Here is a 14,706-nt window from a genome sequence, read left to right as displayed (position 1 = left end):
TTGGTTTGATTATCTTTAAAACTCAATTGTTTTTCAACTAAGGACTCGACTGTCTTACTTGACGCAGTATAATTTTTGAAATTAACATCTGTTTTTCCACACTTAATTTTCAAAGTGTCAAGTTCTTTAGTTACAGCAGCAAGTTTGCTTTTAATATGATAATAGTTTACACACTTGTTGCTGTAATCTTCTTGCAATTTCCTGAAGTCCTTAGTTTTGGCTTCTAATTTTTCTTTTAAGGGTTTTTGTTCTTTCCTAATGGTATGTCTCTCATACTTTAGGTCCTCATTTTCTCTCTTAATCAACTCGATTTGGTCACGCAAAAATTTGACAGTTTTAATGCAAGATTGAGAACAAGATACTTCATTGACCGGGATGTTTAAGGAACTCATTGTTTAAAAAAATATGCCCTTTGACTTAAAAACTGAGAAAGTCAACCTTAAAAGTCAAATTTAAAAAGTCAAACTTAAAAGTCAAACCGAAAAGCTAAATTTGAAAATTTGAAGGTTAAACGAGAAAGTCAAAGTTTAAAGTCAAAGGTCAAACTTCAAAGTCAAAGTCAAAATTTTAAGCTCAAAAGTCAAAAATAAAAGTCAAAAATAAAAGTCAAAAATTAAAAAATAAAATTTTGGGTTGAAAGTGGAATTTAAAAATAAAAGGAAATTGTTTTGGGGTTAAAAGTGTTAAAAATGTGAAACTAGAAGCGAGAGAAGAATGTTTTTTGAATTAAATTTGGGAGGAGAGTAACGTGTGACAAGTTGGTTCAGCTGGTAACTTGCTTGGTTGAGTTGGGAGGAGACCCGGGTTCGATTCCCGGCGCCTCCAAAAATCCGATTCTTTTTTAAATGAAACACGCTGCGAGGATGCTGAGTGTTGAACGAAGTGCGATGCGAACCGGACTCCCGTGTACGAGAACGTCTGCTGACCGAGACCGAGACCGAGGCTGCTGAACCGTACACCTAGCTGCACACCGAGCCGCACACTCCGATCCGTACACCTTCAACCAGCCGCACACATTCAACAGATGTGAAGAAAAAACGATGTTTTTCACCCTTTTTGCTCCAAAACTCGATTAAAAACTTGTTTTTATGAAAAACGCGAAGAACAAACCCCCCTAATTTTCAGAGATCTATCCAAAAACGCAGAAATCTTTCAAAAATACGATCAAATAAGCTCCAGATCTGACAAAATTAATTGATACAATCCAAGCTCTGATACCACTTGTGAGTCCCTGATCTGTTTGTGTATCAATCAGATCCGTTTGATGGTGCGGAATCCCAATCAAACGGATGATGCCAGATCAATAGAAGAGAAGGAGAAGAAGAATAACTTGAATCTTGAATCTATTGAAGATATGAATGATGCTCCTTACACAAGATTCTCTCACACACACTAATCTTCTCTCTAGTTTCTCTCTCTACAATATGCTCTCCTTCTCTAGCCTCTAGCCTTACCCTCATTTACACACTCCTCACCCGATATATATGTTATGAGATATGGGCTGTACACGGGTGTACGGCCGTACACCCGTGTACGGTCGTACACACAAACCGCAAACACATACAACATTACATAAAAATATATTTTCCTAGAAAAGCAAAGTATAAACCAATATATTGACCCAACATGGGATGAAACAATAGACTCGCTGGTGAGGCAAGCTTCAGCAAGGAAAGCGGCAGAAAGTTATGGTCAATATCTCTTCAACATGCGGAGCCCAAAAAGAAACAAACATGGCTTTAAACCAGCTCATATTCCACAGGAAGTCTGGAACTCCTGGCAATTAAAATGGAATACAGAAGAATACAAACTAAAATCTGAGCAGAACAAGAAAAATAGGTGTAACGGTGTGGCTTATGGAGTAGCAAAACCTACATATAACGCTGGATCCGCAAGTCATTTGAAGATAGCTTCTGATTTGGTAATTTTTTTAATGCTACATCGTATCAATGTTTATATATGTTTATCTGTATATTTGACATTTTATATGGTATTTATGCAGAACAGGAAATTAGGTCATGATCCACCCCATAGTGAATTGTTCCTATAGACACACACGAAGAATCACGATGGAGTCACTTTCACAAATGAAAAAGATAGACAAATTCATGTAATATTCATTTCAGTGTTAAACTTTTATATTGTAGCTAGTCCATAATATAATTCATAAATTTGATATCTTTTAACTTATATTATTTTTATTTTGTAGGCGACCTATACAGAAAAAACGGGAAGAGTTGGAAGCTGGAGGTGTTGAATTTGAGGAGGACAAACTATTTTATGTTGTTGTTGATGGTCATGATAAAAAAGAAGACTTTATGGATTAGGCTCTTTTGCAAAGGCGGTTCCCAATAGGAACGGTAAAACGGATGTATCTTACATTCCGGAAAAAATGATGAAATAGAAGAAATGAGGGAGCTTGTGGCTAAAGAAAAACAGCAAAACAAAGAGCTTAAATAAATGAAGAACGCCCAACAAGAAGAAAACAATGCAAGGGTCGGGCATCTTGAAAAACAACTTCAAACGGCATTGGATCTTATTAATGTCTTTACAAAACAACAACATTAGTAGGTTGATATATGTTTATTGCAGAGTATTTATTTTAGATTAGCAACTTTCTTTTTTCCATGTAATAAATAATTATTGTATTATTTTATGATATAATGGTTTTGATTTTTTTGTTATTTTTGTTTTTCATATATTACTACAAAATAATTTGGACATAATTTATAAATCAATTATCCATCGGTCCATATGGAATCTGGTATATAATATACACCACGGAAATTGCTAGGGATTCATGACCACGAAATTTGCTAGTAAGTCATCAAACGGAATTTGCTAGGGATTCAACACGATGGAATTTGCTACGGAATCACCACCACGGAATTTGCTACGGAATGGCCACCACAGAATTTACTAGGGAATGAGTACCACGGAATTTACTAGGGATTCACCATCACATAATTTGCTAAGGAATGACCACCACAAAATTTGTTAGGGAATCACCACCACAGAATTTACTAGGGAATGACCACCACATAATTTACTAGGGATTCACCACCACGGAAGTTGCTAGGAACCACCACCAAGGAATTTGTGATTGAATAACTACCACGGATTGTGTGATGGAATCCTACTACGGAATACCATCTACCACGGATTTCATTCAGTTGTCACATTTGTTACGGAAGTATCGTTTCCGTTGCAAACCCTCGCTACGACGTTTTTAGGGATGGAAATGGGCCATTGCAAATTCCATAGCAAATCATCTTTTGCAACGGAATTTCAGCTTTTCGCAACGGATTCCTTCCGTAGCAAAATCACGTTTTTCTTGTAGTTTATGGCTCGTCTGATTGCTATGGAAGCAAATCAATCTGCTCGGGGGGCAATCCCTGCTCATATGACCAGTCTGCCCACAACTGTAACAACCCGCGCCCGCTGACCGATACGCCCCACTATGTTGCTTTCCACACTTGCTGCAGCGGTCTTGGCCCTACAGGCCCCTAGAATGCGAATCAAAAACCTTGGGCTTCTTGGCCTAGTCCACAACAGTTTGCACCTGCTCCTGCTTGCGCTTTGACCGAATCTCCAGCTTAATCTCCCGCTCACGGACCCCCTCAACCATATCGTTCATGATCTTGCACCCCTAAAAGCTCACAAACTCCTTGATGTCATCTCTCAACATGTCATGATACCTCGTCTTCTTCATCTCCTCATCCGCAGCGTACTGCAGGACCATCATAGCCCTCTCTCAAAACTTGGCGGTGATCTCCATCATAGTATCGGTAGTCTGGTGAAGGTCATGGAACTCCCTCACCAGCTGCTGCACCTCGATAGCCGGTGTAAACTCCCTTTGAAATCTCCGAACAAAATCCTCACAGGTCATCATTGCCACTACCGCTATCCCAACAACTCGGGTAACCTCCTCTCACCAATATCGTGCTCTGTCCATCAGTAGGCAGGATGCAAATCCCACCTTTTCCCCCTCTGGGAAAAATCTCATATGTTGAGCATTCTCCATGTCAGCGATCCAGCGATGGCTAGCGATGCGGTCCTTAACCGCGAAGAACTCAGGAGCTCCATAAGCCTTGAACTACCGAAATGAGGGAGTTCGAGCTCCAATCCGACCTGCGACAATCTCGGCTCGAAAAGACTTGAGCCTCTCGTCCATCAACTCCATAATCCCCTATTTGATGGTACCGAACAATACATGGGTAACATCCAGGATATCGTGAGTAACCTCAGCCGAAATGAACTCGCGTAGTCTCTCAGCAAATGGTTCAGCACCTGAATCAGAGCCTGAACTAGAACTAGAACCCGAACCTGAACCTCCTCGAGTAATAATCATCATCCTCAAAAGTAAAACACAACATATAAACAATCAGTTTATGACTCGAGGGAAATTTCCCATCACAAAGGCCTCCTTAGAGTTGTCAGTTCTGGTCTTGTCTCAAGTACAAGTCTTGTGCTTCCATTAGTACGAACCCAATACTACCTTCCACACCTACCCGCACCTTCCTCAAAGTCAATCCTGATTCCTCTAATTCAATGCACTACAACCATAAACTAATCCTATGCTATACAACATACATATCCTAGACTCTCCTCGGAAATCTCAACTCTCACCAGTCGCAATACCAAAAATGTCAATCAACACCGTTGGTTGCCTTATGCATGCAAGTTGTACACAAAATAGGATCATATAGACTGTCAAATGAATATTCTACCCTAAGTCCACAACTAAAAAAGGAACCGTAAATGAGGCTAAATCGATCATTCTAGAGCTATACAACCCTAATCGTATACAACTTTGAAAGCATACACTTAGCAAATAATCGAACTGATATCAATTCCAAGTAATACATAGCATCAAGTTCCACAAGGCTATAAGGCATCACACAAATTAGACAATTCTATCATATGATTCCTGAAGGTATCCTTATCCCTAATCTAGTATAAAATTCTCATATCAAGGATACTACTTATAACACATAAGTTTGGGTAATTTGGGAACCACTTACTTGAGCTAGGATGATCGCACACATCGCACCCCTTCTTCTTAAATGAAATCCTTTTGAAAAGTTTAAATTCATTTTTATTTAGGAAGACTATCATTTCCTCAGTTTGAGTTCTGACACACCCGAGAGTATGCCCAGATCCTTCAAACCAAGGCTCTGATACAAACTTGTAACGACCCAAAAATAGTACAAAAATCATAATCCATTACAGTATTCCAAACATCATAGTACAAATATATTAAGTGCGGAAATCATATGGGGAGGATATTGTGCCATCACGTCGGGCCCTTCCCTTTTCAACTGGAAGTACCGAAGACCATAAACATACACTGTAAGCATAAAGCTTAATGAGCTTCCCAAAATACCACATACAACATACATATAATATAACAACTCATGGCTGTGTCAAATCCGTATCAACCCCTAGGTCCGTATCAATCCAAAATAACAACAAGTAGCTGTGTCAGGTACGAATCAACCCCCGGGTTCATAACAACCCCGATTCCATAATGACTTCGAGCCCGAACTATCTCGATAAATAAATCATATACTCACATCATGTATAATCATACGACATCATACATTTTTACTCATACATAACAGTGGGTCGGCCTTGGTTCCTTTGGCCCACTTAAGGTGGTAAGAAGACTCACCTCACAGACAGACGAAATCTAGGTCAAACCCTAGTCAAAATCCAGGTCAAACCCTAGTAAAAATCTAGGTCAAAGTCAACCGAGTCAACCGTGTTGACTCAATGAGTATGCGGGGTGTACTCCTTGTGTACACGGGGCGTACTTCGCAGTTTACCGATAATCGGGGAGCTAACCTCGTACGCGCGGTGTACCTTTAGGCACGCCCAGCGTACGTAGCTGCTCACCAGTCCTCTTATTAAGTGCTTAATCCCTTAAGCACTTACGTCCAAATTTCAGATCTGGGCAACAAATAATGTTCTTAACCATAAAGTTTCCAACTTTATGGTTTAGAATGGCTATTAAGACCTTAAATCCATAAACCCCAGTCTCTTAAATCGTTAAGACCATCTAGCACTTGCATGGAGCGAAATTAAGGACCAAAAACCCAACTTTATGACCTAACACCCCTCAAAACCTCTGAATGGACAAATCAAATGCCCTGGAGCACCTTCTACTCACAAATACCATGTTTGGGACTAAAAAGGAACAACTTTTAGAAAAACCTAGATCCATACGAGTTCTACACCAAGGTTGAAGCTTTTTACCTCCATAAAATGCACAAGGGGAACAAGATACTGGATCCAAATCCTCGAATGAAACACCACCACCTCAATGCTCTTCCTTCAACTCCAAGAGCTCCAAATGGCACCAAAAATGGCTCAAAAAGCTTCACAGTGCACTAACACTCTTTAGGGTTTCGAAATGAGGAAGGAGGCTGAAGATAAGAAGGTGCATGTGGCCATAATTGTGTTTAAATAGGGTCCAAACCCTAAAATTTAGGGTTTGCATCCTGGCTGCATATGCCCTGCATACCAGCGTACGCATAGCGTACTAATGCAATTTGGAGTATGCCCTACGTACGAAGGTGTACGTCTCGCGTACTCCAACTGTCTCCAAAATTACGAAATTGCCACCAGGGACTAAACTTGCAAATATAACATAAGTCAAAGGTTAAAACGAATACCTTAAAAATAGATGTTACATTACTTATAAAAATATGTCATTTAATTTAATAGATTCTATTAAACATAAATCAATTTATTTATTAAATGTAAAATAAATTAGAAAATAAGTTAAATATAATTGGGTTCAAAGCACCCCTTAATTTGTTGATTAAATCATGTTAAGCATAATAGAACATTTAATGAAAATGTATTATAAAAATTCAATATCACAAAGGCACAAAAAACATCAATCATTTGAAAAGTATTGAAGCAGGAAATGCTCTAAAACTATAACCGATTGTTATATTATATAGGGATGTCAACGGGGGCAAACGGGAAGGGAATTGCATTCCCCGCCCCTACACCTGAAATTTCCTCATTCCCCTGCCCCCCCCCCAGTCCCTGAAATTTCCAGCCTCCCCATCCCCCACCCCGCCCCCGCCTCCTTTCCCCGTCCCGATTGATTTTGGGATATTTTTTTTATTTGGATAAAATAAGTTGTTTTTTTGGGCTTAAAGAAGCTATTTTTTTGTGTTAAAAATAGTTATTTATAACATAATTTTACATGTTAAAACAAAAATGTTATCACATCTCAAAGACATTATAGTAATAACTTACAAATATGATTTTTTTTGTTAACTTAGGGAAATTGAGTAATCTAACCATTATAAACAAGCATTTTAACAAAAATAACCAACAATTTTTTTTTTGGAAAAATGATCACTTGATCCGGAATACCATATTCGAGAGCACGATGTTTTGTTCCGAAGGTGTGCTCCAGAACACGATATTCTAGAGTATTAATGATATTGTTCCGGAGGGGTTGCCGGTTGGTGGGGATGAGGTCCGGAATCTGACACTCCGTACCTTCCGAAATGGAAAAGTGTATTTCGGATGTCAGTTGGAACGACCGTACATTCCGTAGAGATAGAATTAGGGTTTTTCTATGTTTTTCTTCCAAGTATGCAATACATTTGTGTTTTTAATATATTTGTGTGTTCGATACTTTCAAAAATCGTTCCGTAATGAGTATGTATACGGGTTTTTTCTAAGTTCCAGTATCTAGTGGAGGGCAATGGCAGCGTATCGACGAATGTATACAGTATCATGATCTGAATTAGACATGCTTTGGTGTAGAAATAACCAGTGATATCAACTTCGTTGGGTTAGTTACGTTGGTTGCTTCCAAGTCCAATTTTCACACAAATCAAATTCAACTATCTTTTCAATGTCCTGGATAAAATATAGTTATGCATATTCTTGACGACAGTGATGTTAGATATTTTCTTAGTTTTGTTACTATTATGCCTCCCAACACAGTTTAATTGTTTGTTGTTAATAATGTTATGGATAGTGCTACTAATCGATTTCCCGGGGAAAATCGTTCTGGAAATTGTTCTTCTGGTGTTGGAAGTAACAAAATTTGTAATTTATTACCTAAGACAACCAACCATGTTCCTTCTTACAAGGATCCTATTCATGGGGGTGATTATAAGTCTAAAGGTAAGGCTGTTGTTCAGGATGACCTTACTGTTGATGTTGATGAATCTATGAATGTTGAGGCAAAACTAATAATGTTGGTTGATGATGGTAACATAGTTCCACATGGAGAGCCAGTGGAACATTTTCAGAGTTACACTGAATTTGATGGGGATGATCATGAAGATAGAGAAGAGGCAACTGATCCCTTACGACAACCCCGAAAGGCACAACAGGAAAAGTTCCCTTATTATTTTTCTGATTCTGAAGAAACACAACCCACCCATTGGAGTATGCATGATCCTTTACCACTGCCCGAATTAGCTCAAAAAATCATAAAGGGGAACTTAAACAGACAACTATAATTCTCATGTTAAGTTATTCAAACTCTTCAAAAACAAAGAAGAACTTAAGCTTAATTAAGGAAAGAAAAGTGTTAGTGAAGGTTTCCAATATATAGTGAAAAAAATCTACAAAGGACAGGTTTGAAGCTGTTTTCTATATGGATAATTATGACTGACAGAATGAGCAACAAAACATATTACTACTTATTCATTTCAAGTGGTTAAACTATCAGAGAAACACACTTGCTCAAACACACAACTACGTCCCCATCCCCAACAAGCCAACAAAAAGGTATTTGGTCACTTCTTGAAGGGTATATCAGTTGATAGTACTTGTAATATATTGCAGGGGAAACATATACAACGATCTTTAAATGTCTGTCTTTGTGTACATGTTTCATACTGGCAAGCATGGAATGCTAAAATGTATGCTCTAAGTCTATTTGGAGGGGCCCCTGAAGAAAGCTTTCTTAGACTACCTATATACTATTACAACTTGGAGAAGAAGAATACAGGGAAGGTTACACATATAAAGACGAGTCATGACAACAAATTTGAATACTTTTTCATGGCTATAGGTTGCGTGGTAATATATTTTATATACCTACGTCTTTATATTTAATGTACATACACATGCGTTTGCTTTAATTAAAATTTTAATTACTTTTTAGGTTCGAGCGTTCCAAAGATGTTTGTGTCCTATTATTATCATTAATGACGCACAACTTAAAGGGAGATACTTGGGCACCATGTTGCTAGCAGTAGGCATGGACGGTAATAACCAAATCCTTCCTATTGCATTTGGTGTTGGGAAAACTGAAAGTGGAGAGTCATGGATTTGATTTTTATCAAGACTCAAAGAATGTATTGGGGACATGCCATCTTTGGCTATTATATCAGATAGAGCAAATTCAATTGAATGTTCCATCCAAGCCATTTTACCGGATGCATATCATGGACTCTTTTATCGCCATTTGTTGATGAATATGATAATAAAGATTGGCAAGCAAGAGAGAACAAAGATTTTGTGTTGGAAGGCTGCAAAGAATATCGAGAGTCTGATTTCAAGGAAAGCTTTAGTAGGCAGCTTCGTTCACTAAACAATGATTCCAGAGATGGCTAGACATAATCGGTAACTAGAGATGGGCAAGGTCGTGTTTCCCCATGGTTTGTTATAATATTATGACATCAAACACTTTTGAGTCTGTCAATGCATTATCAAGAGACGCAAGGAAACTACCGATAACAATGTTGATCGATTTCTTTCGAGCAACTATGCAAAAATTTTGGTGCGAGCGACGTAATATTGGAGGTAAGTGTTTACCTATACTGTAATAGTTCAATCATAATTGTAGTGTAATTTACTGTCCATGACAACATATGCGTAAATGTTTGTTATAGCTGAAAGCAAAAAAGATGTCATTGAGTATGATGAGAAGGTCATCGATAGGAGGATCAACAAATCATCTGGTTTTCGGGTATACCAGATTGATCAAAGCAGATATGAGGTGATGGACCAAACGAAAAATGGTATAGTAAACTTGGAAAGTCTTCACTGCACGTGTGGGAAATGGAAATTTTCGGGTATACCCTGTACTCATGCTATGATGATATTCAAGGAACTAAGATATTAACACTGCAGTTCATGGGTGTCATCGTACTTTACAATGGAAACATATCGTTCAAAATATGAAGAGGTTGTGTTTCTTGTGCAAGTTCCAGCTGAATACAAAGAACGGGATGAAGTCATGGTTGTTTTTACACCATTGATGGACAAACGACAAGTTGGACGACCTAAAAACCATAACCGTATCCCATCCCAAGGTGAAGGTCCGATTCAGAAAAAATGTAGTCGTTGCCAAAGGATCGGTCACACAAGCAAAAACTGTGACACTTCGTTTCCCACAGAGCCAACAAAAAGTGAATCTTCAAGTAGGACCAAGTCAAGTGGCAAAAAAAATGTTCAGTCTAAGAGTAGACATTCTAGTAAAAATGGTAGCCAACAATATGATACTGTTGATATAAAAAAAACCGTAGTGATGTATGGACGATATCATAATATTGTTTTAAGGAGAAACTTGTTTTTGATACATCTTGAAAAAGACAATTGTTTTAAAACATTAACAAAGAAAACCATAACTCAAACATTAGCGTAATATGCAACATATATCTACTGGACACTCTCAATCCACCACCTAGCAGCACGCTCATGTGTAGTAGGCTTCCACAACTCGTTGGGGGGACGCTGTATAAAAAAACAATATATAAAGGTTAATCGTAACTTATTTATCTCATATCAACTTATAAATTATTAGGTGGACTAAACAACATACATTAATAACATCGAGAATACATTCACAATTAGGTGCATGCAAACGCCTCATCCTAGGGTATGAAATTGCCCGAGGGAGAACACCTGGTATAGGGGAACCAACAATACTATTGTTGGGAAATGTCTCGAAGATCCAAATCTACAAAATTAAGATGACAAACAACTTACCAAGTTAACAAAGTTACAATAATTGTTGTTTAAAAGCTCTTATTAAACATAGTGTACATACCTTAATTGCATAGACAAATCCCTACAGAGTATATGTATGTCTACTTCCAATTCTTGCCGAATTTGGGTTCAAATGGTCCTCAATCTTATCAAACACAGTACGCACCTGTTTGTAAGTGAAATCCCAATATCAATCTGCCCCATTGGTACATATGTCAAAAAATTACACTTAATAAGTATATGCATCATTTTGATATAATGTGGGTAAGAAACTGTTATACCTGTTAAACTCCTTTAAATTAGAGACGAGTGTCATACGTTCATTAGTAACTGGTTGTCGCGGGTATTTCCCTAAAAATCCTTGCTCTAACATATACAGCAAGGAGACTCTCACCACGTCTTCATTGCTTAATTGATGAAGTGAGTTATTGAACACATTCGTAAGGTCATCCATACTCACCGAACGTGAAAGTGGAACAAATGGAAACACATGTTCTCAGAATGCTGAAAAATTAGAACTGGGATGAAAATAATCCCCGAACCGTAGGCCGGTGACCAAGCTGAATGCTTTCCTGTCAAAGCAAACCTGATAGTCGCCAACCGGAAATAGAAGCTCTTCTAGGTCAACTGGATCAAAAGTAGTAGCTTCCTTGCACATAAGATAGTCACATAGGAAAGGGTGACATTCAACACCCGTCGGCATGTGCACGTAATCACCAATACATGATTGCCAAAACATCGCCGCACACACTGGTCGGTAGGGTTAGGATTTAGAACCGGAAACCCGGACCGGAACCGGAACCGTTAGAACCGGAATATGTAAAACCGGTCCGAGTCCCGGGTTTAAAGAATGTCTCTATCCGGGTTCAGGGTAATCCGGGTTTCGGGTCCTTCGGGTCCGGGTAAACCGGGCTTAAGAACCGGAACCGTGTTAGGAACCGGAACCTGTTTTAGGGGTCGGAACCGATTTTAATGAAAAGTTTAAAACATACATATCCCATTTGTTTGAAGTCGGATTGGCATGAGGTTTTTTTACAGAGTTTAGTTTATAGTTTGTACATGGTTTTAGAATATAATTTTGACATTTTTGGGTTCATATTCATTGACTTACAGTCTCTCAAAGTCGGGATATCAAAGCTGGAAGTTTTATGTTTTTCAGCTTTTTTGTATTTTGTGAATGTTTTAAAACATGCATATCTCATTCGTTTGAAGTCGGATTGACATGAGGTTTTTTCCAGAGTTTAGTTTACAGTTTGTACATCATTTTAGACTATAATTTTGTAATTTTTGGGTTTATATTCATTTACTTGTAGTCTCTCAAAGTCGGGATATCAAAGTTGGAAATTTTATGTTTTTCAGCTTTCTTTGTATTCTGTGATAATATTAAAACATGCATATCTAATTCGTTTGAAGTCGAAATAGCATACGGTTTTTTCCAAAGTGTAGTGCAGATTTTATACATGATTTTAGACTATAATTTTGACATTTTTGGGTTTCATATTCATTGATTTATACTCTCCCAAAGTCGGGATATCAAAGTTACGATTTTTTTTTCAGCTTTATTTTTGTATTCAGTGAAATTTTAAAACATGCGTATTTAATTCGATTGAAGTCGAATTATCATGAGATTTTTTGCAACGTGTAGTTTAGAGTTTGTACATGATTTTAGACTATAATTTTGTAATTTTTGGTTTAATATTCAATGACTTACAATCCCCCGAAGTTGGGATATCAAAGTTGAAAATTTTCAAAGTTCAACCACTAAGTAATTACCAAAAAATTCTGGTTTTCTCGGGTTTTCCGGTTCTAAACCTACTTTACCCGGTTCCATCCGACCCACTTTGATGTTTCCAGGTTTTCCGGTTCTAGACCAACTTTACCCGGAACCGAACCGGAACCGGTTCCTATATACCGGTCCGATTTTCGGTCCTACAAAATCTCGTTAACCGGTACCCGGGTTTTTCGGGTCCGGGTCTACTGGTCCGGGTTTGGACCCACTCTCACCCCTACTGGTTGATTTTGTAAGCGCGCCATGATTTCACGCCGAAGTTCAAGTCAGCAGGTTGTACTAACAATCGTTGCATATGTTCTATCGTGCTAAAATCAACAGAATTATTAGGATTTTAGTATGTATGTTCCGGAATCCGAAAATCGGGTACGATATTCCGGACCATAAATTTCAAACCAAAATTGTGGACCCAATTCATTGTATTCCGGACAAGATCTTCGTATTTCAGACTTAATTTTCGGATTCTGGACACGTTCCGGACTAGCAAAATTTAGGGTTTTTGATTACGATATATCATGTAGTATACATGTACAACTCTATGTAATCTTATAATTGTCTTAACAAGATTAAAGTTCACTGAAAACCTTATAATACTTATATAATTGCGTAAACTAAACATTTTTTAATGTATAATAAAAAACATAAATGCATTTAATTAGAAACAAATTTGAAACTTATAAATAAAAATTGCATTTCTTCACTGTTACCTGAAGACATTTTAAGTTGTAGAGGTGTCCGGAATGGGATGTCGAAGTTTAGTCCGAAACAGTGGATGTCGAAGTGTAGTCCAAAACGGGTTAAATGGTATTTATAGGAGAACTAGATTACCGGGTCGGAATTACTATCCGTTTAAGCGAATTTGAAATCGGGTCCGGAACAACCCATTCCGGACCAAGTGGTCATTTTGTAAAAAAAATGTTAAGTTTTGAAAAAAGAAAGTGGTTAGATTACTCAATTTCCTTTTAATATATTTAAATAATTAATATATATATATATATATATATATATATATATATATATATATATATATATATATATATATATATATATATATATATATAAGGATAATGACTTGAGAGGGTAACGAACTTTAGCTTTTTGTCACATTTGGTCACTAAATTATTTTTCGTGCTTTATTAACTCTTGAACTTGCTGAAACGTGTACATTATACCATTATGACTGGTAATAGCGGGTTTTGTTGGTTTCTGGCGTTGTTTCCAGCCAAACATGAGTTTTCCACTCATCTTCTCCGGCCAAACATGAGGTTTCCGGTCATCTTCTCCTTCCTGTCGAGTGAAACAACCAAACACCCCTGAATATTGTTGCTTCCTTCCCTCTTTCTCTATCACGTTTTCGTGCCAAAACAGACGAGGAAGCTACCAGAGCAGCCCCTCCCCACCAGCTGTTGCTGCTCGTTTTTCTTCCTTCGGACCTGCTGCTGCCTCCCTCCCTTTCGCATTACACAACCGAGACAGAAGAACAGTCAAGAAGCTGCTTGAGCAGCCCCTCGCTGCACCCACCGAAGCCAGCAACTCTGCTGCCTTCATGTTTCTTTTTCTACTTTCATTATTTCTTCTTCTAGATCGAGTAGCAACAACCTGAAAATCGAGTTTAGACAGAGAAGATGACTGGAAAATCGAGTTTGGCCGGAGAAGATGACCGGAAAACTCATGTTTGGCCGGAAACAACGCCGGAAACCGGTAAACCCACCATTACCGGTCATAATGGTATAATGTACACATTTCAACAAGTTCAAGGGTTAATAAAGCACAAAAAAATAATTTAATGACCAAATGTGACCAAAAGCTAAAAATATGTTACCCTCTCAAGTCATTATCCTATATATATATATATATATATATATATATATATATATATATATATATATATATATATATATATATATATATATATATATATATATATCAGCGGGACA

At 37.7% G+C, this 14,706-nt stretch overlaps 1 protein-coding gene across 1 annotated transcript; it reads left to right on the top strand.

Moving 5' to 3' along the window:
* Nucleotides 1-9,662: 9,662 nt before the first annotated feature.
* On the top strand, nt 9,663-10,114 carry LOC145105381 (uncharacterized). Its single transcript, XM_079042500.1, has 2 exons — nt 9,663-9,792; nt 9,882-10,114. The coding sequence occupies exons 1-2, from the start codon at nt 9,663-9,665 to the stop codon at nt 10,112-10,114; spliced, it is 363 nt and encodes a 120-aa protein (XP_078898626.1).
* Nucleotides 10,115-14,706: the final 4,592 nt, after the last annotated feature.

Source organism: Lactuca virosa, chromosome 4 (genome assembly GCF_052849685.1).
Source record: "Lactuca virosa cultivar CGN04683 chromosome 4, Lactuca_virosa_CGN04683_v6, whole genome shotgun sequence".
Taxonomy (NCBI): domain Eukaryota; kingdom Viridiplantae; phylum Streptophyta; class Magnoliopsida; order Asterales; family Asteraceae; genus Lactuca; species Lactuca virosa.
Note: the sequence above shows the minus strand (reverse complement) of the source record. Positions and strands in the feature narration are given on the sequence as shown.